Genomic DNA, 27,388 nt, shown 5'->3' on the forward strand with positions numbered 1-27,388 from the left:
GAGTGAGCTGGGTAAGGATGGGATCCACCTGAAAACTCATCTGTGAAAGGGAAAACTATTTTCCAGTTGAATACGTTTCCTGACACCCCACTGGGGTGGACCTCCCCTTTGAAAGCAGTAACATACGTTGCTCGTGGACCTGGAGGTCCCAGGGCAGCTGGTTTCCAGGAGTCTCATGCTCTACATTGAAATGATGCAAGAGAGTTTCTGAAGTTTTGGCTTCAGTCTCAAGGGGTGGTGATGAAGGGAATTAGAGGTGACTTTTCTTGGAAAAATCAAACGATTTAGCGCTGCTGGCTGGAGGTGGTGTAACAACCGTTCATGGGAACGCTAACGCTAGCATCTACCCACTGGCACACTGAAGAAATCATGCTCATTTTCTGTAGCTCTGCAGCTATCGGAGAGAAAGCAGATAAAGCTTTTCCTACCCACTAAACTCACCTACATGACTTCTCAGGCCCTGGGGCCCGCAGGCACAGGTAGGCTCTGAAAACCTGTTAGACCCTGATACCGGAGTGTGGCTGGGTTGTTTTTGGCATCCAAATCCTGAGGGGTTACTTAGGCAACTGCTGATGGCTCTGCAGCCTCCTGCCTGGCTGAGAGGCTGAGGCGAGGGAGTGTTGTCTTTTGGAATCTATTTTCCTTTCACTTATCTTTCAGTCTCAGGAATTCAGGACCTTTAATCTATTTGAGATTAAAGTCCTTTACAAATCCCTTCTGGCCTTTTTTGGGAGTAAAGAAGTTACAGACACCCTACTGCACATTCCTTGCGGTGCTTTTTCTCGTGATAAATGAGAAACAAGTAGCACTCTAATTTGTTGTGAGCACTACAATAAATGAGACAACTACTCTTAAAGTGCTTTATAAAAACAATTAACATATTGTCAGGTGGAAATGTTAACAGGAAAATTTAAGTTTTTGCTTGTTTAAATATTCAAAATATATTCCAAGTGTTATCACCCAAATGTGCCAGGGAGGAGGAGGCAGAATTACCAAAGCTTTCCCAGTTTGGCAGCCTGAGCACAAATCTACTCGTCTGGTGTTTACTCTGCTTGTGAAAAAGAGATTTCTTACATCTTCAGGAAAAAAAAAGATCATAAAAATACTGAGATAGCTAGATTGGCAAAAGGAAGGCCTCCCGTGAAATCCATTTAAATGAGTGGAAATATTTCCATTGACTTCCCTGGGGTTTGGATTAGCTCTTTAACATGTCTGTAATAATTATTTTTTAACACAGTCATTCTTGGCAAATTATTGCTGTGATTCACTGGGTTTTTTGCTTGACACACGGAGTTAGTGATTGACATTGTGCTACTGCACTCAGTACTAAGGCTAAAGCAGTCTGGTTTCTTTGATGTTTGTAGAGTGTACCGTAATATTTGCTGTCCTGTGTCATGCTTTGCCTACCATCAATCTGTATGATAAAACCAGTGTTCACAGAATTGGCTCAGGTTGGCTTTTCACTTACCAGGAGTGATTTACAAAGAATCTGAAAATAGTTGGGGCTCTTGTTTGTGGTCTCAACATACTTTGCTGTGAAAATGACCAAATGTGGGACCAGTTCAAGTTTCCCAGCTTTATGCTGATGTGTCATTTGCTTTAGAAGTTTGGGTACCCTAGGGTGTGAAACGAGGCTCACAAGCTTTTCTGTCCAACAATACTTTTCTATTACTGGTTTCAACTGTGTTGCTCTGAGTTCTAGATGTCAACAATTACACTTTTTCATTCCTGCATCTGAATGTTTTCAAGTTTCATATCTGAAGAGTACACTTTAGGACATGTCAAAACAAGTACCAAGTATTTGTTGACATTTTATCTCCAGCTTTCCCATATTTTTGGATCTGATACCTGGCTACTTCACACCTGAAATGCATGTATCCATCCTGTTTTCTTTTAACCATCCCTGTTGTTGCACAACTATGCCATCCTGCCTCCTCTTGCATCACCATAATGCCACAACAGAGTCGGTTTGGGGAGACAAAAGACTTCAGAGAGATGAGAGCTATATCTACATCAGATAGATGAGAGCAGTCTGTGCAGCAGTCAGATTGTGGATAGATAGTCAAGGCCAGACTTTCAAAGATGCTGAGTTTACTTGCATATTTGCAACAGAGGTGTGGCAAATTTACTGATAACCACTAACCTAAGATATTTGGTTGGATCACCTTAATTATCCCGTACACTTTTTAGTGTCTTGCTTATTTTCTCATGAATCCATTCTCCGCCTCCATCCCACAGCTCCCAAGCCCCATCATCTCAACCTTTCCTTTCTCAAAGGACTATGCCAAAGGGAGTGTCTGATGATCCTCATCAACCGTAGCTACAATTAACTGCCACACTCACCATGCCAAAGAGTTATTTTGCACCAGCAGATTTTGAGCCATGTGTTAAATTAGGTCAAAATTTGTCTGCAGTGGTTGTGCGTCCAAAATGCTATGCCAGTTCTAGACATGAGGGAGAGACACGAATTTACACATGTATCACCTGTGAGTGACTTTGGGTTGTTTCTTTAGGAGAGGAAATCCACTGTTTTCCCAAGCTAAGGCACACATTCTGTTTCATAGCAGTTATTTTTCAGGGGTGTTCTTCCATTTCATATTTTACAACCTTTGATTGCACATCCAGAGCTTTGGTTTCCTCTCCAAGCAGCTGCCTTGCCAACGCATTTGAATTGTGACAGTTTCTGAGCTGGAATTTCCAATGTTTGAAATTAGGAACTGGGCTCATACCAATCACATTCATTAAAAGCCTTTGGGTAGTAGTGATTTGTAAGAACTATGAACCTGGGATAAACATGAGTTCAAATTCTTTACTTAGAAGGGCTATTAAGTACACCCAGCAAATACTCAATACTGCTTGATGACTTTTAGGGGAGCATTTAACACATAATGGCTGACAAACAGCTGAAATTAAGTCCTTCAAGAATGACCAAAAGGTTCTCATTATGGTATGTTGTGTCAGTGGGGATAGTGGATTTTATAGATCTTTAGTGGAGAAACTACAGTTGTATTCGAAGAGCTGGAGCAATTCTCTTGACTGTTTGGGTGAACATTTAAAAAGCCACTCTCCTTCCTTTTTCTCCTAAAACACCACCCTCCCTCTCCCCCCATTCAAACTCCTCAGGTAATTAATTGGAAACGACCCAGTTGCAGTGTTGTCAAAGGTCTGACTAACACCCATCAAACCCAGGAAACTCAGGCTTCTTGAGCGCTCCCCTGCTTACCTCGTGCTGTTGTGCTGGAAGTATTACTGGGGTCTACAAAAAAAACACATGATCGTATGTACTGTACCATATGTTCACAAAAACAGCACACAGCAGCGTGAATTAAGGATAGGATTTCAGCCTTCATAATGAAGAGTCTTGCTTTTATGAGTACGAGTCAGACCCTTAACATTATTTTAACATAGATTTTGGTGTTTAATTATGTAATAAGATTTACTGCAGTCATCTAACAGATGTTGATTCAGGGTCAGTGTTTCTCATAAATTAGTTCTGAAAGGATTTGTTACTTCTGGGTCAGCAGATAGGTCCAGAGTGCAAAGAAAAAGGGGAAAAACAATAAACAGAGTTGAAGGGTTTCTTGGGATTTTTTCTTCAGTTACATATCCACATATTTTTGTGATCTTGATGACTATAGCCACAGGAATGTTTGCTTTAACACTAAAGATGGCTCAGGCCAAAACCCTATATCCAAACATCTGCAATGCATGGGAAAGTTCAAACTTCAGGGCTTTCTATTTTATGACCCTGGCCGTTAGTTTTTCATACTAATATGACACATTCTTCCTAGGGCTCTGCATTGCGAATCCCTGTGAACTCCAGCAGCACCTGAAAAAGTTTCATCTTCATGTGTTTGTTGTCAGACTTCATGTATCAAGTGCAGCTAAAGGCCGGTGTTGGCCGATGTAGTTGTCATCACATACATACACTGAGAAGGTGCACCCAGCTTCCTTTGAAAATAGCCTTCCCATGTCTTTGGAAGCAAATTATACTGGTACATCCTACTGCTAGACCTCTCTGTAATACACGCTGCCGGTGATCTTATCTGCAATATAACTAAAACCACACGACATTATATTCATTCTTCTATAGTTGTGGTTAAAGGAACTATACCATATTAAAAAACTTTTTCCTCTCCTGTATAATTTAGGTGCAGACAAATTCCTTTGAGGCTGAAATCGTACTCTTTATATCTTACTCTACTGAGACTACTTTGGAGGAAAGGGATTGAGGCACATTCAATAGTGTTTCTAGGAGTTACGGGGCAGTTTTAGCTTGCCAAGTGTTTTACAAATTGTGGTGAATATTCACAATATTCCTCTGCTTCAGGGTACGAGAGACTGAGTGATCTTCCCCAGGCTGTACGAGATGTTCTAGGTAGAAGCACAACAACAACTTTGTTCATCCAGCGCACGCTAAGACTGCTGAACCTGTAAAACCATTTGCTGAACTTAATTGCCTTTGCCTTGGAAAGTTTAGGGGTTTCATACCTAAAAAACTCCACTATGATGAATCCCAGCTATTAGAAAGAGCTCTGAAGTATTTCCCTAAAGAGCAATCACACAGTGGCAAACTGCGAGCCCTGGACTCCTTGCAGAAGTAATGTGTGAGAGGAGGAAGAGCCTGTGGCCAGCTGCTGAGCCCCGGCCAGCAGAGCAGCGCTGAACCTGCTCCGTGTGAGCACTTGGACACAGCCCGGATCCCGGAGCTCCCCACGCTCCATCCCTGCCACAGGGGAGGCCCTCACGAGTGCTGATGTATGTTTGTGCTGTGCAGCGCTATAAATCTAAATAGCACTTTCCAGACTTAGGCTTGAAACTCCTCTTTTTCAGGAGTAATTCTATTTAAGTCAATGGATTTACACAATGGATTTACTGCTGCCAGAAGAGAATCAGGCCTGTAGAAAGACACATTCTTTGCCAAGAAAATCTCAGAGCTAACTACTTGAATTGTGCAGTTGAGCTGCGGGGAGGTCAAGTGGACAGATGACGGGGCTGGGACATATGGGAAGTCCCTGCTTCAGACCTCAGCTCTTAAAATGTGAGGTGACGTGACCTCTGGCAAGTCAGTTCATCTCCTCATACCTGTTTCCCCATCTTCCTTTGTCTGACTTGCCTATTTAATTTGGAATTTGTTCCAAGAAGGATGCTTCACTTCATGTGCTGGGACCCGGCACTGACACCTCGCCTCCCCCTTGCTGAAGGACAGTCAAGTCTTTCTTTCCTGACAACACTGACCCTCAACATCTACAAGCGGTGTTACACACAACCATCAGCTGCCTATCAGAAGACAGGCAGACCTGTCACTTGGTGGGATAATGCAACCATCCTAACACTGGCTTGGAGGACTGGCACTTTCTGTTATTTCACAGTCAGGGTTGGGAGGTGGAAGAAGGTCCTTATCTGAACATTTGCTTCACAGCTCTGATCACTAGAGATGCTTTAGAATGAAAGCTTTGACCCTTCAGAGTGGGGCTGTGAGCTTGTGATGAATTCAGCTGGCACCAAATGTGGGTCACTGGCGTGAAAAGCATCAGGGGCTGGAATTTCTATATGTGTGTGTGGGTATGCGTGTGCAGTTTTCAGAAGCAGAGTCAGGCCAGGAACCAGCACTCCTGAAAAGCCCCATCTGTTTCTTTCAGCTCCTTCCCACAGCAGCTTGGTCGTTATTGGTGGCAAATGTCCAGAGTCACTTGTCAAGCACAAAGCTGCCAAAAATCATTAAAGCACAGTGGTCACCCACACCCCATACCAGCCAGCTGGAAAACTGTTTCGAAGAGTCTGATAAACACATACATGCTTATAATAGCCCAGAGAGAATCATGTATTTCCTACATGCTTTAACAAAGCAAACAACAGTATGAGATGCTGCAATCAGATATTCTTGCCCTTTCCTGTTGTGGCAACTCGCAAGCTTGTTTGATGGCGAGGGGAAAGGGAACAAAGCAGGTGGCTAATGGGCTGTTTTTCTGTTTCAGTGGAGCATGACAGAGAGTTTCACCATCAGCGCTGCCACTACCGAGAGTTCAGGTTTGATCTCTCCAGAATCCCAGAGGGGGAAGCGGTGACGGCTGCTGAGTTCAGGATATACAAGGATTACATCCGCGAACGCTTCGATAATGAAACTTTCCAGATTAGTGTCTACCAAGTACTCCAGGAGCACCAGGGAAGGTGAGTGACCCACAGGGAAATCCCAATGAAAGCTCAAGCACAGTATGTTCTTCAGAGAGTTGTGTCCAATACTCCTAGAAATACTGGTGCCATCAGCAAAAGTGTCTCAAGAGCTTGGTTTAGGCATCAGTGTTATACAGTGAAATTTCAGTCAATGCTAATGCATAGCTGCCAAGCATGGTCACCCACCGAGGGCGTGGGGGTACCCAGAGAGCATCCCCAGAGCTTCCCTGGGAGCACTCAGTAGCTGAGGAGCCAACAAGCCTGGCCGTGAGCTACTGCAGAAAAAAATCATAAACTCAGAGTGTTTCAAAGGTTTCTGGAAGACCTACTCTCTTCCTCCTGCCGCTTATGGATTCCGAGGTGGTGAAACCACATCCGAATGCTTCCTTTCTAATTGTAGCTTAATTACTAGCCTTTATTACCAACGGCATTTGAGATCCCTAATTAACAAAGACAGATGACACCATGCTTTTTATATTGACTGATGGTTTTGCGTGTGCAAAACTACAAGATGAGCTATTAAATCCATTCCAAGCAATTATTAATGTATGCCAAGCTCCCTGACAGATCCTCCAGGGAACTTGAATAAGAACATATGTTCAATTTTCTCATCTGTTTTTAGTTCCAATTAATCAGCAATCCCCAACCATTTATCAAAGGCAGTTACTTTCATTTGCACATATTTCTTTTACGCACAGATCCTACCAAAAGTGAGATTGTATTTATTTACATGAAAAGTATTTACAGTCACATGCTAGTCAGAAGTTATTCTTTAGCACAGCTAAACATGGGGTACTAATACTACAGCCCTAATTTAAGTTTATGAAAAGAGAACCACTAGGGATTTAAAGTGGGAAAGTCCAAAAGGGTAAGAAAAAACCAGTGTAATCAGGACTCTGGCTTTATATTTTTATGAGACTTAATAAAAATGCAGAAAAAAAAATTGAGATATGATGGGAAACCTTATCAACTTCTTTAAATGGTGAGCATTTCTACCGGCTTCGCTGTATGGTAAAAGGGTTCATCCACTGGTGTGTTTTCTCCTACATCTGAAATTCTAATTTTCTGGCTTAAAATTAAAGGTTTCCTTGGCCTTTCTAATTAAATGGTTACTTGCAGGGTTTGGGGACTATGCTAATATTAATCTTTTTTTAATCAAACAATGATAATTTATCCATTTTAACCAGACTTTCTTAAAGGAGACAACAACAAGCCACAAATGTGCACAGGACCCATTAGCTACTCTGCTTACCGTAAGCATGTAAGTTTATTCCATCTAAGACTCTTCCAGAGATAGAAGCCTCCCTTTGCTGCCTTTTGGGAGTTATTTAGGTACAAGTACGCAGGGATGACTTTTCACTCTTGAGAAGAGCAGAAACAAGAGATGTGTTGGCAGATGAAGGGGCCCTAACCAGATTGTTGGAGCATTAGGGAATTGCCAGAAACCTGTTCTTGGAGTAAATGTCCTTAATCAGATGTCAGGGAAGTCCACATCCTGACGCCTGCTAGCAATGTTATTGTCAGAATTAGGATGATATTTAGTGTCTTAATTTTACAGTGATACAGCCACAGGTTTGTTAACCACTATGTTTAGAGAGGCTGCAAGGTGCCCACTGGGGATAGTTACATGAGGAGCAGCAAATGTTTCTGCAAACTGTCTCCTTCACAAATTCTTATTCCTAAAGGAAAAAATGTATGCAAAGGGCTGGCATAAACATGAAACACTGGCTGGAAGAGGTGAGAAATCTTGCTAATTATACAGATGTTCCAGTTACAAGATTAGATGCAATTTCACTGCATCATATTCACCACAGGAACACTTGTTTTTAACAAGTGTTCGTGCACATTCTCCCTTTGCGTACATTTTTGGCACAGGCAATGAAGAGTTTTGAAGAGTTTGTCCTGAAAAAAATATTGCTGTTGGTTTGGACTGACCAAAGGTAAAAATATTGTCCCTAACATTTGTAAAAATATTTTCTCTTTTTCTGCATTTTTCCACTGACATTTTCCAACCGGCTCTGTCACAGACCAGTCATCCAAGGCAGTGTGTCATTGGGCAAGTGGAGAAAGAAAACAAACTCTCTCCAACGTTGATCAAAAAACACCCATTCACTTTGATGCTTCCTTGGCTGTTTGTCTCATCCTGAGCAGGCTGGAAAGTCAGACCTATCTGACGTTGTTAGCAACAAGAGCAAAACAAAGCCAAACCCTCCCCCCCACGCAGGCAAGAAAACCTTTGCTTGTGTTTGGCTTTGTAGACTCTTTTCCCTAAAGCATGGCAGGTATAATGGACAATAAAAACTCAAATGGCTTCCCCTTTCCCTGTGCTTTTGTGATGGTGCAAGAGCAGGGGGATATCCCAGGAGATTGCTGGAATTGCCTTTCGGGATCTGGAACACCAGGTACTCTCCAGTCCTGAGCAGCTCCTGTCTAAGTGCACCAAGGGACAGAAGCTTGGTGCCAGGCTCCCCCGAGGCAGCTGCAGCATCATCTCTCTTTTGTAACACACCAACACACAGAAGAGATCAGGACAGCTAGGGACACGAAACCAGCATGGGAGGCAGCTGGGAAGCCCAAGCTGCGGCTGACTGGATCTGTTTTCTTTTGAGGGTGAAGAGACCATCTGATACGCTGAAGGCTTGATTTTCAGTTAAACCTCAGATGAGCCTCCAGTTTGGAGGGTGTGATGGTGTGCCCTCAGTTCAAGTAAACCATAAGTACGAGCAGTTCAACAATTAACGACTTGCTTTACGAGTTCAGACAGGTTGGCAGGTATCTAACCAGCAACAGCTCTTGTCTGCAATTTATTGTTCAGTGAAAAACACAGACATTGGTTTTTCCAGGCAAACAGCTGCACCCACAGCACATTATTCCTGAAACCCTGCCCCTCAGTAGTACTGACATTTAAACACAGAGTGGAAGTTCTCCTCCTGCTCAGTTGTGGGCAGACAGACACCTAACAACCTTGCCTCAACCTTTGCAGCAGAAGGGATGCCATTCTGGACTTTGACTAATAGACATTATATCTCTGTCAGACTAACGATGTTATTACAGGTGTTTATCGGGAATCAGAATAAATAATCAAATACTCCTTTCTGGCCTTTCCAAATCTATGAATTCATTGCAAGGCGAGCTTGTCAAACTGGCAGCATCTCCTTTATAAAAAGGCATGTATGGCATTCCTTAGGCACAAAGCATCAGATCTAAACTTTAAGCAAACAAGTACATTCATGAACAAAAATGTTCCTTATATCATAAACACTGTGCAAACAGTTGCTGTTTTGACTAATATAACATGTCTCAAAGCTTTCGTGTGCATAACAAAGGCCAATGAGTCATGTTCAACTTCTATTTGGTCTTCATGGTCTCACCCGCAAGGCTGGGAGAGAGTTCTATAAGGCCAGTGAGTGGCTTGAGAAGGGTGCAGAGCAGCAGGACATCAAGTCCCTGTTTGTGGTCACTAATCTTGCTAGTGGGAGCTAAAGGTTGCCACCAGGGATCTGGATGCTGCTCAAGCCTCCAACTCCTCCCTCCTGGGTGCTGCGGGAAAGCAAAGCAGATTCCAACTAAAGTTCTCTAAGCAGATTCCAGTGCTAGGGAGTGAACATCACAGGGCACAAGGCTTGCTACAAGGTGGTGAAGGTCATTTATCTCAGGCACCTACGTAGGAGGTGTTAAAATAAAGCTTATAGATATGAGCCTGAGAAAAATGATTGAACTTTTACAGTGCAATCATTGAATAGTTTGTGAACTAATTTGCAAAAGAAATACCTGTTGCCCTCAGATTCTCCCTATTGTTGTGAGCAATGGCCAAAGCAAGAATTTCAAGGGGACTTAAGTGCTGAAGAGGCATACAGGTATGCAGCGGGATTTCTAACAGCAGCCAAGCAGGTTGGATACCTGACTCCTATTGCAATGGATTGAACTTGTGTGTTTTCAAAAAGTTCCCATGCAGTTCTGGGGTAGATTATCAGTCAGGGCATCATCCTCAGTGTATTAACCTGAAGCTACAGAAAAGATGTAGGTTGCATAGCTCCCCTCAACATAGAGCTCGATCCTGCCCATCTGTCTGCACCTTTAGAAGCTAAAATAACTTGGCCCAGAGTAACATCTCCAATTTCATTGGACCCAGCACTTGCACTGTGGAGTAAATCCCAACCCCTTTGAAGTTGATGGGAGTTCTGTTACTGCGAGAATAAAGCCAGGTACTTGACCAGCCTTTGGTAATTGAAATGTAGTTGCTACATGTTCACTTTATGGCCATTATGGATTTCACAGGCTTCAAAGGCAGTGGATAGTTTGAATGCTCATGTTACCAGCCCTACAGAAAAATAAGATCTTGCATGATGCATTCCTGGGTTTGACTTGCAGCTGGAACGCTTTAGTTTGTGCTTCAGAATACACCACTTCTTCACCCAGATCAAACCTGAGCCCTTTCCAGACCCCCTTTTCCCATTGATTGGAGTCTGCTTCCATGTTGTGGGTTGAAACATGTAATTCTAGTAACGAAGGCTTAAGGCCCACCCAGCCCGTGAAGCAGATGTGTGACTCTTTTGGAGCTTTTTTAAGTACCAGGGTGATCTTTCCAGGGATGGTGCTGCAAAGAAGAGCACAGTTTGTTTTAACGTTGCACCGCAGCACCATGGCAGTATCTGCAAGTACCGACGCCATCTAGAAAGGTGCTGACAATAGCTTTGATTTTTATTTTTATGGTGACTTCTCTGCAAGTCAGTTGATGACTGTACTCAGCTCTTAGCAAGTAGGGAGCTTTAGTTCTCTAAGAACAGAGCTGCATCTAGTTATCCCTTTCAGACCATTCCTAAAAGCCACTACAGCCTGCAAAACCTCTGACAAATCTTGAACTCACTTAGCAAAGCACAACTCTTCACAGGCACTTGAGTAGCTGCAGGAGGCATTTTGCATACCCCAGTGAGCTCTTGCTCAGCTAAGTGATGCACTAATGAACAGCGATTCAATGCTGAATAGAAACAGCTGGATATAAAGTGTCAGAGAGATGTACGTAACCTCATTTCTCTCAGCGCTGCTTTTACAAGAGGCTTAGTATTTAGGAAACATGTTGTGTCTCTCTGTAACAAACTCCCATTGCCACTGTTAATCAGTCTTTGAAACCTTGATCTTACCCTTCTCAAACACTGCCTAAGAAAGGGAACACCAAAACACACAAACCAGAATTAAGAGTTTGGTGAAATTTTAAAGTCAATGTAATTTCTGCCAAGATTCACCAAAACTCAGAGATCTGTTTCAGCACCAGCACAGCCAATTCTCAGACCAGTCCCTGGAAACCACCTCCAGCAAACTCTATTCCTGCTGTGGCCATCCCTTCACCTGGAGGAGACTCCAGGCTGTGCCTGGCTGGTGGCTCCTCCTGTGGGCATGGGGAAGGCTTTTATCAGCGGGGAGGGAGAGGGAAGGATAAGCGGGATCCCAGGCAGGGAAGGGAAGGTGTGGGAGGAGGGCTGCACCAGGTCTGTGTACTGAGGGTGTTGCAGACATGCCAGGGAGAGGCCCAGGGAGATCCTGGGGCCCTCTCAAAGTAGGAAAGTCTGAAAAATATTTTCCTAAGCTTGTCTTTGGACAGCTGCAGCCAGCTTTGAGCAATGACACTGGAGCGAGCTGGAATTCGGACACCGTGGCTTTCTGATGCAAACAGATGTCTTCTAACCCCGCATCTCCTCTCACCCTCCCAGGATGCCCTTTCTGCCTTCTCCTCCCTCCATCTGCTCAAACCTGGATGTGGATTGCCCCTGTTCCCTCATGCCAACTCTGCCCTTGGGCTGCCTGTCAGTAAACTTGCTGTCTTGCACCCAGACGGCCCCTCTAGGGTTAGAACACCAGTCAAGAGAATAGGATCATGCTCCTGGTTTACTGGCTGTGGTTTATATGTCAAGACAGTAAGACATTTAACATACCCGTGCCTCGAGTTTCCCACTTTAAAACAGAAGCGGAAGGGCTGACCCGTATCTGTAAAGCCATTCGAAGGCTGTTGCAAGGTATCACAGTATGGTTATTGTTTGAAATATCATTAAATCTGTAATTCCTCAATCTAGAAGGTAGGGATTAGAGCAGTGCAGCTGCTGGGCAGCCTTGGTGTGCTCTTTGGGCTGTCACAGTGCCTGAATTTGGGGATTACAAGGGACTTGCAGGACCTGCTGGCAGTGGCCCTAGGCTGGCTGCTCCAGGACACAGCCAGGGCTCCAAGTCTGCTTGCTCCCAACCCAACCCAGAGTGCCAGCACATCACAGAAATCAGCTTGTCTTGCAGTGCAATGAAAGCTGCAGTCACCTCCGCTGCTGCCGCTGCCTGTCCTTCGTCCCATTTATTTTTATCCCACTTGGAAGTGCTCGTTAGTGTTTACTACCACTTGTCAAACAGCAGCTTGAAATAACAGAGCCGATGAGGGGGATGGGGAAGTGAGTGAAGAACACAGATGCAAAAGTAGGGGCTGTTCAGTAAGAAGACTACTCTAGGACAGTGTAGAGCTCATAGGTTTATAAGTGCAGAGTTTCATCTCCTGTTCTCTCTTGCTACTGAAGAATTGCCAACTTGTATTTCCACCAAGTCTCTCTTCCATGATCTTCCTCGTGCCCCAACTTGTCAAGGCAGCTGATAGGGGAGATGCTGCGCTTATTTTTAGAGAGGTTTCTAGTGTTTATGGCTTCAAAATAAAGTATATCCTAGAGGCTGAAAAAAATACCCCAGTAAAAAGCAAAGAGCTCATGCTTCATGGTTGTTCATCCTTTCTCTTACTTTAGAATTAATCACATTGCAGTATGGTAACTCTCTTCCTCACTGTTTCCTTTCAGGGTACTTTTACTTGCCTTTTCTGCATTTTGTTTCCCCTTATTTCTCCATTCATCCCCACATTCCAGTCTTTCTCTCTTCCACTGGTCACCTGTGATTCCTTTTCTTGCTTCACTCATGCCATCAGCCCTCCATGGCCCTTTTAGTAGCTTGAGCCCTTCCACTTCCATAACTCCAGACACAATCTCACATGCATCATCCACAAGCACCCTCACTGCAGTTCTTCTTACTCACCCTGGAGTCTAGAAAATGAGTTCTCTAAGGCAGATTCACAGACCACACAGCTGTTACATGACCTGTAGACAAGTTTTTGGGATGCCTTTCTAGTGGGGGTGATTCTCCTTTCTGGTATCCAGTGCCAGACACTTACCAGAGCTATTGGTAGACAAGTGCTAACCTCCTGTCCTCATCTTAGGCTCCACTGATAGCCTGATGCCTTAGAAAACTGAGCTGAAAGCCCTGAGCTTTTCTTATTGCTAAAAGCTTTGACACTCCTGCTGATGTGGGTACTTTGAGCACTGAGCCATTCTGATGTGGTCTCAACAAAACATACATGTGGTCTGGATCCAGACTTCATAATTTATGTAACTCTAATCTCAACATTAAAATTTCCATGTCCCAGCTTAATATTCTGTAAAATGCGGATCATGTGTGTTTTGCTATCTCTTGGTCTGGTAGGCGGTTCAGTATAGTTCCTCATGTGCTCTGAAGTTCTCAAATGAAGGGACTGAATGCACGGCCAAGGAACCAAAGGGCTTTTCTGCCTCCTGGTTGCAGAGCCATTACTGAGTCCCTTCAAGAACGTTCTAAATATGCACACAGTTGTTAGGTAAGGGACCAGTGAGTGTGATGAGCACTAGAAACCTCCTTCCTTTGTGCTCAGATCTTTATCTCAAAGCTAAAACCCAAACCAGCCACATTAGACTTTGCTTGCACTATCCCAGATGACAAGTTATTAGATGGACACTCTCAGAACACATTTGAAGTCTAAGCAGAGTTAACATTTCTCTGCCATTTCTGTCTTGTCTAACAATGATGTCTAAAGGGCTTGCTGTCTATTAGCTAGTGATTTAACATTGTTTGCCAGAAGTCTTTGGAGAGGAGAGCATTTCACTTAAGGAGAGGTTGTTCTTTTTAAAAGAACAAGAAGTTTCTTTTCATCGGAACAGGCACCACAATCTCAGGAACCTCTGCTTGCGGCTCCAGTCAGGTTCTGCGTCCTATTCCTGGCCACTGCTGGTGAGCCAGAGTGGAAAATGCTAATCCAGGAGTGCTTGAACTTCTCCAGAGAGCATGTGACATGTGGCTTTTTGGGTCCAAATGTTCCAAGTGTGTGTGGGAAGGACATTTCACTTTAGTGGGTCCCTTTGATCTCTCTCACTTCGAGCTTCCCCTCCAGGCCTATTGTTTGCACATTGCTGTAACTACAGGAAAACAAACGCATTATACAATTTGCCAGACTGACTCACCCTGGTACTTGATGCCTGATGTTGTCTGGTTACCCTGATTGCATCATGTCAGCATGGGAAGCTTAAAGGCTGGTTTTTCTGAGTAATAATGCTGCATTTGAGCAGTAGCTAAAACCAAAAAAATAAAGTTATCATTATTGCTATTATCTTCAACCTGCAAACTACAAGAGAGAAAATCTAAGCGAGCCAAGTCCCTATGAACTAAACCTTGTGTGAATCATGAGTTCCAGTCAGGGGCCATGCTTAAATGATGCAGTATGCGAATATAAAAACCCTTTACTTCTGGAAACTTGTACTCAGCCATTGGAACGGGCCAATCCGTACTACTCCCTCGTCCCTGGCTCCTCTGGGATGCGTTTTGTTCAGCGTGTTGTAAACAGGGAAGGATGGGAGGTGTCCACGCGGCTATGTCATGCACTGTGGGAACAGGGCCATTGCTTCTGGGTGGGGATGAAACCCCAGGAAATTCGTCCCCTGCTTAGAGTTCAAGCATCCTATGTTCTTGTAGCTGATGTCTGTGTGGAGGGAGGGGGTTATCTGTCCTCAGCTGTCCTAGGTGCACCCAGCAAAGCTGACTGAGCTCCAGGCAGCAGATGGGTTGAACATCTCCATTGCTGCTCCACAGCCCCTTCCTGAGCCACCCACTTCAGCTGCCCAAACATCTACTGAAATGCTCCCCATACACAAGAAAGAGTTGCAGCACATTCAATTCTGATGTACGGCTTCTTCCACAAACCCAAACTCTGCTTAAAAAGAAAGCAAAGCTCCGTTTCCTCCCATGCCTTCCTCCATGGCAGAGACATGCTGGATGAAGGGAGGAATCACAATCATTATAACCCTGTACCTGCAAGACATCTCTTGCAAGCATCAGACCTTGCCTCCAATTTGTGAAACAGCTGACAGAAAACCAGTGCTTTCCCACAGGCTGCCACATGCAACACTAACTGCACCCTCAGCAGCATTTGCTCTATCTACATATCCAGCTGTGTGTCATCCATAGGTATGGTGCATTGGTGAGGAGACGGCAGAATCCTTCTCTTAATGCACCATGGGTGATGTGCTCACCATGTGCTTCTGATTTCAGAAGTTTAATTTCGTGTAAGCCATTGCAAAGCCAGAGGCAGTGGCATCTATTAGTTCATGGAGGAAGGACATCATCTCTTACATGCTTCGGGCCACTAAGGTTGAAAGGGAAGCTAGATAGTAAAAAACACTGCAATAAAACTCCATTTCTGTTTTGAGTCAGTTGTGTGGGACAAAGGCCTTTAATTTCTTGGTATCTCGCAGGGCAGAGAATCACTAAAAGCTACAAGACAAAAGCCTCTGTGCTGACAGCACTTCTCACATTCATTTTTGGTTACTTGATATTTCGTGCAAACAAGAGGCATTGTGTAAACTAAGTTAAATCTATCTATTTGCACTGACAAATCAATAGTGATAAAATTAATAAGGCCTTCTTTAAGCTTTGAGGACATGATTAAAGGGCTTTCCAAGGAGAGTTCTTCATTCAAAAGGATATAATTACACTTAAACAAGTTATCATGTTTGTGCGCTGTCAGTACAAAAGCAGCTCTTACGGGACTTGTCTAGACACTTCCACCGTGTTTCTTTGTTCTTCTTGTAAAGTCATTTTTTTATACAGCAACTGCACCAGTATCCAATTTTTTCATCCAAGTTCTAGGTCTTTCTTAATTTCTGATACAGGAAGTTTCCTTCCTTTGCAGAATCTGTGCTTTCTCAGATTTTCATTTTACAGAACTCTGCCAGGCGGTGTTTGGTAAATCCAGACTAATATCACCCTTTTCAAGCGCATGAAATCCTCTCTTATTTTGGATCGTTCTCATTTTCTGGTATTAGTTCTTCAACCAGAATAACTCGTCAGCGGCCTTTCAAAAACATGCAGCAATGAATTGAAAGAAAATTGCCACCCAAAGTAACACAGACCTATGACTGCGCAGAGGGTTATTGTCTCAATCCATTATCTGTAACCTCAGATGAACACATTAAAAAAACCATTACATATGTTAATATATGCACTCTAGTGTTCCAGCTGGCTTGCACCAATGCTACAATTATGCGTAAAAGTCAGGAAATGATGTGTGGAAAGGATAATGAGCAGCATTGTCTGCCCAATTACCAAGTTTGCATATGCAAACAATAATTTTGAGAAGCTGTGCTTGGCAAGCGCTTGTTCTGAAGTTGCGTCAGCAGCTCTAAGGTTAACTGTAACAGCAGAGTAACCCAAAACCACCTCAACTCTGCTTCAACTCATCCTCCCTTTTTTGAAGGGAAGAGAAGTGCTTCATCTGAAGGTGATAAGATGGGAAAATGTGCCAGCTCTGGTGGAATCTGCCTATTGCCAGAAGGCTTAAAGCATGTTTGTGGATGCCTATAGACTCTCCAGAGGAAAGTAAGGGTAACTGGGAATTACACTGTTGTTTTTCAGGGATTCAGATTTGTTTCTGCTCGATTCTCGGACAATCTGGGCTGCAGAAGAAGGGTGGCTGGTGTTTGACATTACTGCAACCAGTAATCACTGGGTGGTGAATCCCCAACACAACCTTGGCCTGCAGCTATCTGTGGAAGGCATCGATGGTGAGTGTCACACATCAACATCAAGCAGTGAGTCTCTGTTTCAGGTACACAATTCCCAGCCAGGGGAAGCCTTAAACGTTCAATACTCCTTCCTTTGAATAAAATTTATTGAACATGTGCTTCGTGAACTTGCCTAAAATGGAGATAGTAATTATAACAAAATAATGCATAAACAAATTTCAGATGAAGGATGTACTCAAATGTTGTAACAGACTGGTAAGCTGCCTGCAGTCATTTCAGTATTAGCCGTGCACACCTCCTTGTCAAGGTACATAATACTCTGCTAATTTGCAAGTAGTGCAGTCCAGTGGAGGAGAGAGGAATAAGCTTTGATATGTGCAGAAAGACAACCAAGGTGTAAAAGGCTGGTGTTAATTGGCACAAAAGTTCTTTTAAATTCAGAAAACAGCTAGGAACCATTTTAATTTCCTTTGCAGTAGAAAGGACTAGTAAAGTCACGTCTGGTCGAGACTCCAGGGTCTGCAGAGTGTTTATGGTAAAAACCTGTGAGGTGTGGGATTGGTTGGGAAGGTCTGGCTCTGAAACATCTCCAGAAAGGATATGTTTAGAATTAGCAGGGAATTCTGCTAACCAGGTCTTAACTAAAAAGTCATGTTTGTCTTAAAGTTAAAATGCTCACTTGGAGGCTTGTATAAGGAAACCAAGTTAGCCTGGATCTTCTGGGGTTTCGCAGGACCTGAGACCATCTGAAACTGCCTGGCTGCCCTACAGGGGAGATTAAGCAAAACCCAGCTCAAAACTATTGTATATACTCCAGATGTAGTTATCTAAGGACATATTTCTATTCTCCAGATATTCATCAATGCTGTTGGGTTTTATGCAACACTCTGAACTTTTCCAGGATGTGGTATTTTGCATAAGGACCGTGCAAAGCAGTTTTGAAACAGGCTACCTACCGTGTCCATTTACATGAAAGGGTGATTTTACTTATGTGAGACCTGCATGCTGAGAAGTGTGCAGGGTTTGGTTTAACCTGCCCTTTCTGAGTGATCAGCAAATGCAGAAACCCAAACACAGACACAAAGCAGGAGCTTCACCATGCGAGTTGCTAGTTCCCACCCCAATGACAGATGCTTTTTGCCATCTTTGTTCAAAGATTCAAATTCAACCTGATTTGCAAGTTAAGATTAACTCTTAAAACAGTAAAGCAAGTTAACAGCCAAGACAAACTTAACCTGTTTTCAAACACTTGTCCTTATTTTTAGTTTCTAGCTTGCCTCCTAAATGAAATACTTGGAAGTACAGAAGTTGTGTCCATGATCATGGCACATTTGCTCAGCTGTGGTTCATATATAGGGAAGCCATCAAGACCCAAGCGCAGAGCCGACATGATAGCCGAAAGTAGGTTTAGTATCTCCAACCACCATGGATACACTACAGTATCACACTCACACTTTTCTGTCGATAAAGCCTTATCACTCTGTCTTCCCCCATCCTCGCCTAGTGATCTTACAGCAAAAGTAATCCTGTTTTTCAGCATTAAGGAGGAAGGCAGCTGATTTATGAATCTGTTACAGATTTCTATAGAGACTTTTCAGGATCCTGCATCCAAGGAAATGCTGCAACTTTGCATACACTTACAGTAACTCTGGCTGCTCTCCTGGAGCAATTAGAAGTGGACCCTTAAAAGCATACAGCCAGATCTATCACAGAGAACGCTTTCAAAGACATAAACTCCCAGGTTCAGTCTCATCTGTTATTTGACTCAATGAAAATTAGGAATCTGATTATTTTTACTGCACTCCTGAGAAATCTAGCTGAGCTTGTATGTGATTTCAACCCTTTGAAAAGTAACTTGCTGCTTTCTCAAAGCAAATTAACAAAATACTTTAATCAGCCTGCCATTAAAGTTAGAAAAGCCAGCTGCAGTGTTTAAAAGGTAAATAGAGAGATACAAGACCCAATTGTGTGCTTGTCTTCTGTAACCAAGTCCCTTGGCAGCATACCTTTGCATTCACGTTTCTCTATCATACACGTGAAATTTTCTTCCTATTTTTGAATGGCAAGGACATGTTCTTCCTTGCTCCCCAAGTTTCCCTTTGGATTTAGACCAACTGTGTGTCCAAGAAGAGAGCTGCCTTTACACCTGGACTGCATATGAAAATCACATGCTGCAGACACAGCAGGATTTTGATGCAGCGCTGTACACTTGGGCAATCCCCAGAGCTTGAAGTGAATTAGATAAAAAAAACACCCCAACTTTTCTTTGTGTCTGTCATTACAGAGATCTGTAATCACAGAGCCAATACAATCTATTTAAGAAAAATTTTGACATTGCAAGCACTGTCCAGATGAAATTATACAAAATAAATTAACTGATTGTTGTATTTCTTTATAATCGTGCCAACTGAGTCTATCAACAAGTAGAACTAGGCTGGAATCAAAGGGTATTTGTTTACTCTTAGAAAATGGGGATCAACTCAAGCAGCAAGCAAAAGGACAGTCACCTTCAGTGAGCTCTGAGCCCAGCACTCAGGACCAGCCCCTGCCTGCTGAAGTCCACTTAGTTTGTTACTTAAGATCTTATGTTTGACAGTATTAAAAAAGCAGCTTCATAAAAGCAGATAAAGCTGTGCCCTCTGGTTCAAGAGTACATCTTTAGTTGTTTTGGGAGAAGTTTATCATTGTCTCATGGTGACTACACACGTCTTTGTGTTTAACCTTGCTTTCTGGATGTATAGGAAAGTTAAAGTGGATTTCCCCCATCTTTATTAAAAAGAAATGTGCTACTTTGCATACAGAGCATTACACTGCCACCATACTGGTCCTGAGCATGACATGTTGATGCTACACAAGGAATTAATTGGTCAGATGCTACTTATCACTGCACTAATGCAAATTCATTAAACATATCAGTGTGAAGTCAGGTCCCCTCACTCCATACTGCTGCTCTACTCCCTAGAGGCATGGTAAAGGTAAAATCAGTTACACTAGAAAAACCACAGCCATAGATGTACTCACTAGTTTAAACAGCTTTGGGAAGCAGAAGGGCTTCTTCAAAGGGGCAAGAAAAAGCCTGAGGAGCAGCACTCAGTGAGCAATAACTCCTGCAGCTGAGCTTCTTCTCAGGAAATAAGGCTTCGATCTGGCAAAGCCTGAGCACAAGTGGAACTACTTACATATTTAGCATCAGCTACTTGCTTAAGCACTTTGTGGGCTCCGCCTCCAATGTTTAAAATGAAAACTGTTTGAACAAGCTTCCGGAAAGCAGCTTAAGCAGAAGCTGTTGATACATGTCCACATATAAATCTACCTACATGGGTTTTTACATGAGCTGGTTTTGCCCAAGCTTAACTGGTGCCCTGTCCTGAGATTAGTTTTGCTTTATCTAGTTTGCAAGGTCTGGCCATGCCAGGCACTTGTCCTGCTGCCAAGCTCCCATTAAAACACCTCTTGAGACAGTCCTCTCCACACGCCCCATATGCTGCAGCTTGGGACTTGCTCACTGGGCTGCACACTTGTAGAAAGGACTTCAGCCAAGGCCAGTTCATTTCTTGGCCTTGGGCTTTGACCCCAGCCCCCTTTTTCTGGGTCTGTCACACTTACCAATCTTTTGACCGTATACAAGAGGGAAGATGGAAATACTCCCATAAAGACACTACTTTATAAATAAGCCTTGGCATTTACTCATCTTAAAACCAGCAGTTACAGAATTGCACTTAGAAATATTGCAGGTTATCAGCTTCTTTTCACATAGTAGTGAGAAACTGGTAAAATAAGGACTTTTTTTTATCAGGAATCTGTAGAGCCCCTCACCTGCTTTCCCTGGCCAGGCTGCCTTTCAAGGCTTCTCTAGGAAATAAGGAATAATTTTTTTGATATAAGGAAGAAGTTCTTGATATAAGAAAGAAGTCCTTTACTGTAAGGGTGGTGAGGCACTGGAATGGGTTGCCCAGGGAAGTTGTGAATGCTCCATCCCTGGCAGTGTTCAAGGCCAGGTTGGACATTGCCTTGGGTGGCATGGTTTAGTGTGAGGTGTCCCTGCCCATGGCAGGGGGATTGGAACTGGATGATCTTAAGGTCCTTTCCAACCCTAACTATTCTATGATTCTAAGGAAAGAACCAGCTCTCCTTTGGCATATTTGTTTTATGGCTGACAAGGCCCAGCTCTGTTCTCAGCAAAAGGATCACAAAAGCCATTAACATAACTTTGACTTAGCAGCAGTACTCAGTAGCTTGGAACAGGATGATTCTGGATATCACCCCTGCATTTCACAACAGCACCCAGGCATCCTTTGGAGGCAACAGAGAGAAATACTGAGTTTCCCACTGCCATCCCCCCCCTCCTTGCAGTTTTTGTAAAGAATTGATTTCATTCTGCAGATAAACCACCTAATCATATTTTACCAAAATTCAAATTACTTTAAAAGTCCAGGATGATGGAAGCATGAATAGCAATCAATAGCTCTGCAACACAATTATCGGATACAGTGGTGCTGAGATACAGCAATAAGTAAAATGTCTCTAAATGTCTGAAGTATTTGTTTCTCTCAGCCACAGTGTATCTGGAGCTCTGTCAACCTTTTATATGAGGCATTTTTATTTTAAGTTAATAACCTTCCAGTGGGAATTTAGTGTTCCTATGGGCTGAGTTTATGGCTCCTTTTATAGAATCACTTCAAATTATAGGTTGGTGAACTTAAAGAAACCCCTCTAAAGAATGCAGGAAAAGTTAATGCTAAGTGGATTTAGGGTAAAATAATTATATGTAGGACTATTTTGTGTAACTTTTACATGGAGATATAAAATGAAGTTAGCTGCGCTCGGCTGCTTTTGTCAGAAGCAGCTTTGCCGATCAAGTCCAGGCCCTCTGTGGATTGACACTTGTCTGAGAATCACCTTTACCAACCAGACAGCAGCTCTTCTCCTTGCTACCCTTACTACCTCTGCTCAAAATGAAAAGTTACTGCAGGCTCTCTTATCTCTCCATTCTGTTATTAAGGGCAAAGCATCAATCCCAAACTGGCGGGTCTTATTGGAAGGCATGGCCCGCAGAACAAGCAGCCGTTCACGGTAGCCTTCTTCAAAGCCACTGAGGTCCATCTCCGCAGTATTCGCTCCACAGGAGGGAAGCAAAGGAGCCAGAATCGATCAAAACCACCAAAGAACCAGGAAGCTTTCCGGGTGTCAAACATTGCAGGTACAGCACGGGTTTTTATCTCTGTTATAATAATCTATTTGTTATCTCTCTGGTCTACTGCTAGTGTTCAGCTGCAGGTTTGAAACTACTTGGATTATGGATTATTACAAAAAACTTAGAAAAATAATATTTCTTTGAAACAATGTTAAACTGAGGGGTTTCCTAACCCAGTCATTTTATAAAGGCACCTAACCAGAAAATCTCCTTTTCTCTCACATGAAATAGATTCTCATTCTGAAATGTAAGATAATTGCACTAAAGCAATGAGTAGGTGATTAAAATAAGGTATTTCAGTGGATCTGAATCAAAATGCTGTAGATTTTCGGAGTTGGTGATTTTAAGTTTAGCCTCCAAAACGTTTAATAGCCCCAAAACTTTTGCATGAAGAGGAAGCCCCATTGGTTGCTCAGGATAACTGCAGCTATTCTGAGGGGAATCCTAATATGGAAGAAAACTCCATCAGGCATTTGAAATAGAAATGTGGCTTAATTATGAGATACCTCAGAATAATGGGCCCTTTGGTGACCTTCCCAGCAGGAACCACAGCACAGGGCTAGTGCTGCTGAGGGGGTCCAGCTCTATTCCTCCAAGTGCTTCACGGAATGGAAGGAGAGCTTGCAAGAGGTGGAAGGAAAAGGACAACACAGGGCACAGTATCATCTTGTGTGACTCACCTTTGCCTTGGGTTGCTTGTGGTTACCTGCAAGGCTACAGGAGAACTCTCTCCCATCAGTTTTGTTGCGGCTTCCCTATATTTAATCAGGCCATTCCCGTCCTAGAACTAACCGTGTTTTCCTGCAGCCCTGGCAATAGGTAACCCTTCTCTGACCTGCCCAGGTGTCTGTTGTTCTGCACCTCTCACCTGAAATCCAGGAGTTTCTTAAACCAGTTTTCCATCGCTTACATTTCCAAACTCTGGGTCTTGCGGTTCCCCCAGCATAGATGGTCTGAAGTTTAGGCATGCATTTTTATCACCCATTTTCTGTATCAATACAGTTTTTAAAGTGGACAAAAGACTTCCTGATTTCTACAAGTAGGTTAAAAAGTCCCATGACCAGTGTGCTGCTTCCAGCTTGGGGACCCCACATTGAGTTAGCTTCCAACAAGAAGAGTGGAAGAAGCATTTCCAGTGCTTCTACTTGAATCTCCAGCTACATGTCCACACAATGGTCATGGTTGTTCAGATCCATGACTCAGACCCATGCTTTAGTCTTTGGTTTCAGTACTGTCACCCATTTAGAGAAGTCTGTAATCTGGATCCAGCTGCACTGGACAGAAGAAGAAACTCCACGTTATCTTAATGTCATGTTGCTTTTGTAGGCCTGAAGGTGCAACTATCACCAGTAACACAGGTGATTCAATGACAGGAATTTAGGAAATAGGTAAAGGGTGCCTTTTGCTATCGCTCCTTTCATAGGTTCTCCATTTATACAGTAGGCAATAGTCAGCTGCTGTTTGCTACTATGAGGTCAGAGAAAGCCCAGAAAGGAAAAAAAGGCAAAAAAAAAAAAACCCCAAAAAACCCGCTAAAGAAAGAAGCAAGCCACAAGTGCATCAGCCGAGCAGTGGTGCCTCACTCTGTGCTAGGGCTCTGCTGAGGGCTGTGGGTGCTGGGGCAGCCCAGGCTCACAGCCACCCATTCTCCCCAAACAGAGAACAGCAGCAGTGACCAGCGACAAGCCTGCAAGAAACACGAGCTCTACGTCAGCTTCAGGGACCTAGGGTGGCAGGTAAGGACTGTGTGTGATCGGGGTGGGAGCTGGGTGCCTTCGCACATCAGTTAGAGCTGCAATAGTGAGCTCCAGCCCTGAGGGAAGAAATGGTGCATTGCCTTCAGCATGCTTAAGAAGTGCTTCTGCAAAGTTAGGGTATACTAATATTTAGAGTGAGACTGGCTGGAAGCTCAACACACTTCAGTCCTTTTGAGAAACTGTGGCCCTGAAGTTCCTCTGTCAGTGCTGAACACACATAGGACCCTTCAGTTTAACCTAGCAGTTCTATTAGACCTGGTTAAAGACATTTTAGTTTCTGAAAGCCTGTACCTGCACTTCAGTGATGAGTGAAGTGATCCATGTGGTCAGCCAGGACACTGCTGAGTGGATAAGCAACTAAATCCTGAAGTTTAGCTGCTCTGTGGACACATTTGCTAAGTGGGATACATCCCTCCGGGAAAAGCACCTGCTTTTTTTGAAAGGCCAATGTACCAGGCTTTTATTTTGCCAGTCACTGTAACTGTATGTAGATGTATGAGCTGATAGGTGTATGTGCTGTTTTACTTCTTGTTTCACTGCACACTACTTCTGCCTTCACAATCTAACATCTTCAATTGCACCAAGGACTGGATCATCGCTCCGGAGGGCTATGCTGCGTATTACTGTGAAGGAGAATGTGCTTTCCCGCTGAATTCATACATGAATGCTACAAATCATGCCATTGTACAGACACTGGTAGGTGCACTGTAGCTCTTAGTGCAGAGTTACATCTGATAGGTGCTACTCAGAAATGAGTTTATAAACAAAAGAAATCTGTAAGCTGCCAAGAGAAGGAAGGTCTGCATTAGCTTGCTGATGCCTGCAGCATTTGGCTTAACATGTCTAGCCAAGTGGCCTGAATTAATAGTTGGCTAGGAATTACCATCTTTGCTGCAAGCATTGACGTGCTCTCTCTAGTTTAAAAGGGCCCTATGATAGACATCTTAATGGTATAGTCCCACTGCATGGGAAGAGGAGGATGCGAGACCTACTGTGAGCATCTCTTGGAAAAACTCTGTAAGGATCCACTGAATGCTGCTGCCAAAAGTGGATTTGGGGACACATGGAAGAAGGGGTCAGTGAATCCCAAAATTACACAGCCCAGCTGCTCTGTGGGTGTATTTGTTTTATGAAATTGTGCAAGGATGTCCAGATGGGAGCCCCGAGCTCGTGTGATCTCATGTCACAGCGCCTGTGCTCAGGGGGGTCACCCAGCCGCAGCTGTGTCACCAAAGCCAGCGCACCACAGCTCTGGGCCACAAGATACACGCTGGTCCCAAGTACTCTGGCTGTGCAGCACCCCCAGCTGATCAGACTGGACACCCTCCCCTTGGGTGCCCGGCACACATCTGCAGGGCACAAGGAGGCTCATTGCACCTTCTCATCTACACCCCATGTCCTGTGCTTATCTAAGGACAACACTGCAAAAAGTAATAGGAAATGTAGATGCTTCTGGTTTCCCAAAAGAAGAAATATCTGTATGTATGGTAGAGTGGTTTTATTTGCTTCCCCCCTCGCCTCTCCTCAGAGATCCCACAGCAAGGAGCACAGGGCACCCAGAGCCCTTGTCCCCAGCCACAGGGACCCCTGCCTGGGGCTGATGGGATTTGTCCCAGAGCCTCATCTGTGTGTCCTGCAGAGTTTATCGGAACTGGTACAGTTCTGCAGAGCTCTGACAAATTGGAATTCTCTAATGAAAACCTGCCCCACTAAAAGATTTCCAGCTAGATCTGACTTGGGTGCGTGCGTCAGCCTCCCGACACGCAGGGGACATCTCGAGATGTTTGTACACAAACCCAGGTGTTCAAAACATGTCTGAGTGAGTGCGTGGGACACAGAAGGATGCCTGGGAAAGAGAACCATAAGGGAGGAGAGGGGAAAAGTAAATCTTAATGTGTCTCTACTTTCTTTCCCCAGGTTCACTTTATAAACCCAGAGACTGTGCCGAAACCCTGCTGTGCTCCTACACAACTCAATGCTATCTCCGTGCTCTATTTCGATGACAGCTCCAATGTTATCTTAAAAAAATACAGGAACATGGTGGTACGAGCCTGTGGCTGTCATTAGATTTGTAGGAAAGAAAAAGAAAAACAGGAAAAAAAAGGAAAAAAAAAAGTTATTTGTAAAGAGTGGTTTCGTATGGCTGTGTGGGGGAGGGGAAAAGGTTAGCACTCCAGCAATGGGTTTATAAAAATCCCAAACAGTTTTTAGGACCAGGCTTCTGAAAGTTCAGACAATGGAACGGTTTCTGGATCTTAAGTGGCATTTGAACACATTTTGTTTGAGTTTATTACAGACAATGAGCTTGTAAACTGAAACAAGCCAGAGAAACCATTTAAAACCAAATCTGCCTACAAAATTGGCTCCTGCAAGACATACTTCTGCAAATGAGTCTTTCTGAAGATTGCAAACTCAACCAGTGTTGATTGTAAGTTAAAACACAATAATCTATCCAAGGTGAGAATGTGCTGTGACTAATAAGCGTGTGTAGTTCCTGTAACACAGTTTGCAATAAAATAAGTGAACAAAATATACCTGGAGTGAACAGGTATTTTGTTAGAGAATTATTAATTCCATCCCTCTGTTTGCTTCAATTTCATAAGCAAAACAAAAGACTAATTACATGCAACTGCCAATTCTAAACTATAGCAGCAAAAGCTGTATCTGGATTGATGCAAATTCAAAGCCAGATCAGTCTAAGAAAAAAAGAGACAATTTTCTAATTGGCAATCAAAAGAACTGAACAAAATAATTCCAAAGAGTGAGACTTTTGGGGTATACTTTTCTTTTTGTCAACAGGGAAGGAAATTTCCTCTAGCAACCAGAAAGAATTTGGATTTGCTATGAACTTGAAACAGGAGAGCAGCAGAATGTTAAGAAACAGGGGTTATACCTAACGTTTTGCTGGGATATCCTGAGCAGCTCGGGAGTCGTGTGAGCCAGCTAAAGATCCTGCTCCTGTTTGTAACTGAAATGGACTTCACCGACAGAACAAACTGTAATGCTTTTTCAAAAGCATGGAGGCTCAAGTGCAGAAGGTGCCATGAGCTGGGCTGTAGGGCCAGCAGCACACAGGATCAGCTAGGAAACCTGGCTTCCAGGGTCAGTGGTTACAATAAACCCCCTGCTCTGTTATTGGCTTCACCTTAAAAAAAAAACAACTAAATCCCTTTTCAAGAGCTGCACAGAGCTGGAACAAGGAGCATGAAAACATCTCCTCAAGGCTTTTCTTTGTCCTTCTTTTAAAGTCACAGGTTACACAAACATCACACTTAGGTAATTAAAACTCAGTTAAAGTCGTTGTGAAGAAAAATGCAAAGTAACTGTAACCAATCACAAACCAATTCACCACTTGGCATGTGCTGTGATCACAAAAGTAGGATTGGGATAAATGTCACAGAGAGATGAAAATTCTG

At 43.5% G+C, this 27,388-nt stretch overlaps 1 protein-coding gene across 1 annotated transcript in view; it reads left to right on the forward strand.

Moving 5' to 3' along the window:
- Positions 1–26,545, forward strand: part of BMP7 (bone morphogenetic protein 7) — a gene marked incomplete at its 5' end in the record, with an annotated part of 44,947 nt that extends 18,402 nt beyond the window's left edge. The window contains 6 exons of the mRNA XM_080628023.1: positions 5,979–6,171; positions 16,912–17,060; positions 22,024–22,221; positions 23,875–23,951; positions 24,558–24,668; positions 25,890–26,545. Coding sequence (XP_080484149.1) covers positions 5,979–6,171; positions 16,912–17,060; positions 22,024–22,221; positions 23,875–23,951; positions 24,558–24,668; positions 25,890–26,039 — 878 coding nt within the window. The 3' untranslated portion in view covers positions 26,040–26,545. The remainder of the gene's footprint in view (positions 1–5,978; positions 6,172–16,911; positions 17,061–22,023; positions 22,222–23,874; positions 23,952–24,557; positions 24,669–25,889) is intronic.
- Positions 26,546–27,388: the final 843 nt, after the last annotated feature.

Source organism: Psittacula echo, assembly GCF_963264785.1.
Source record: "Psittacula echo genome assembly, chromosome: 12".
Classification (NCBI taxonomy): domain Eukaryota; kingdom Metazoa; phylum Chordata; class Aves; order Psittaciformes; family Psittacidae; genus Psittacula; species Psittacula echo.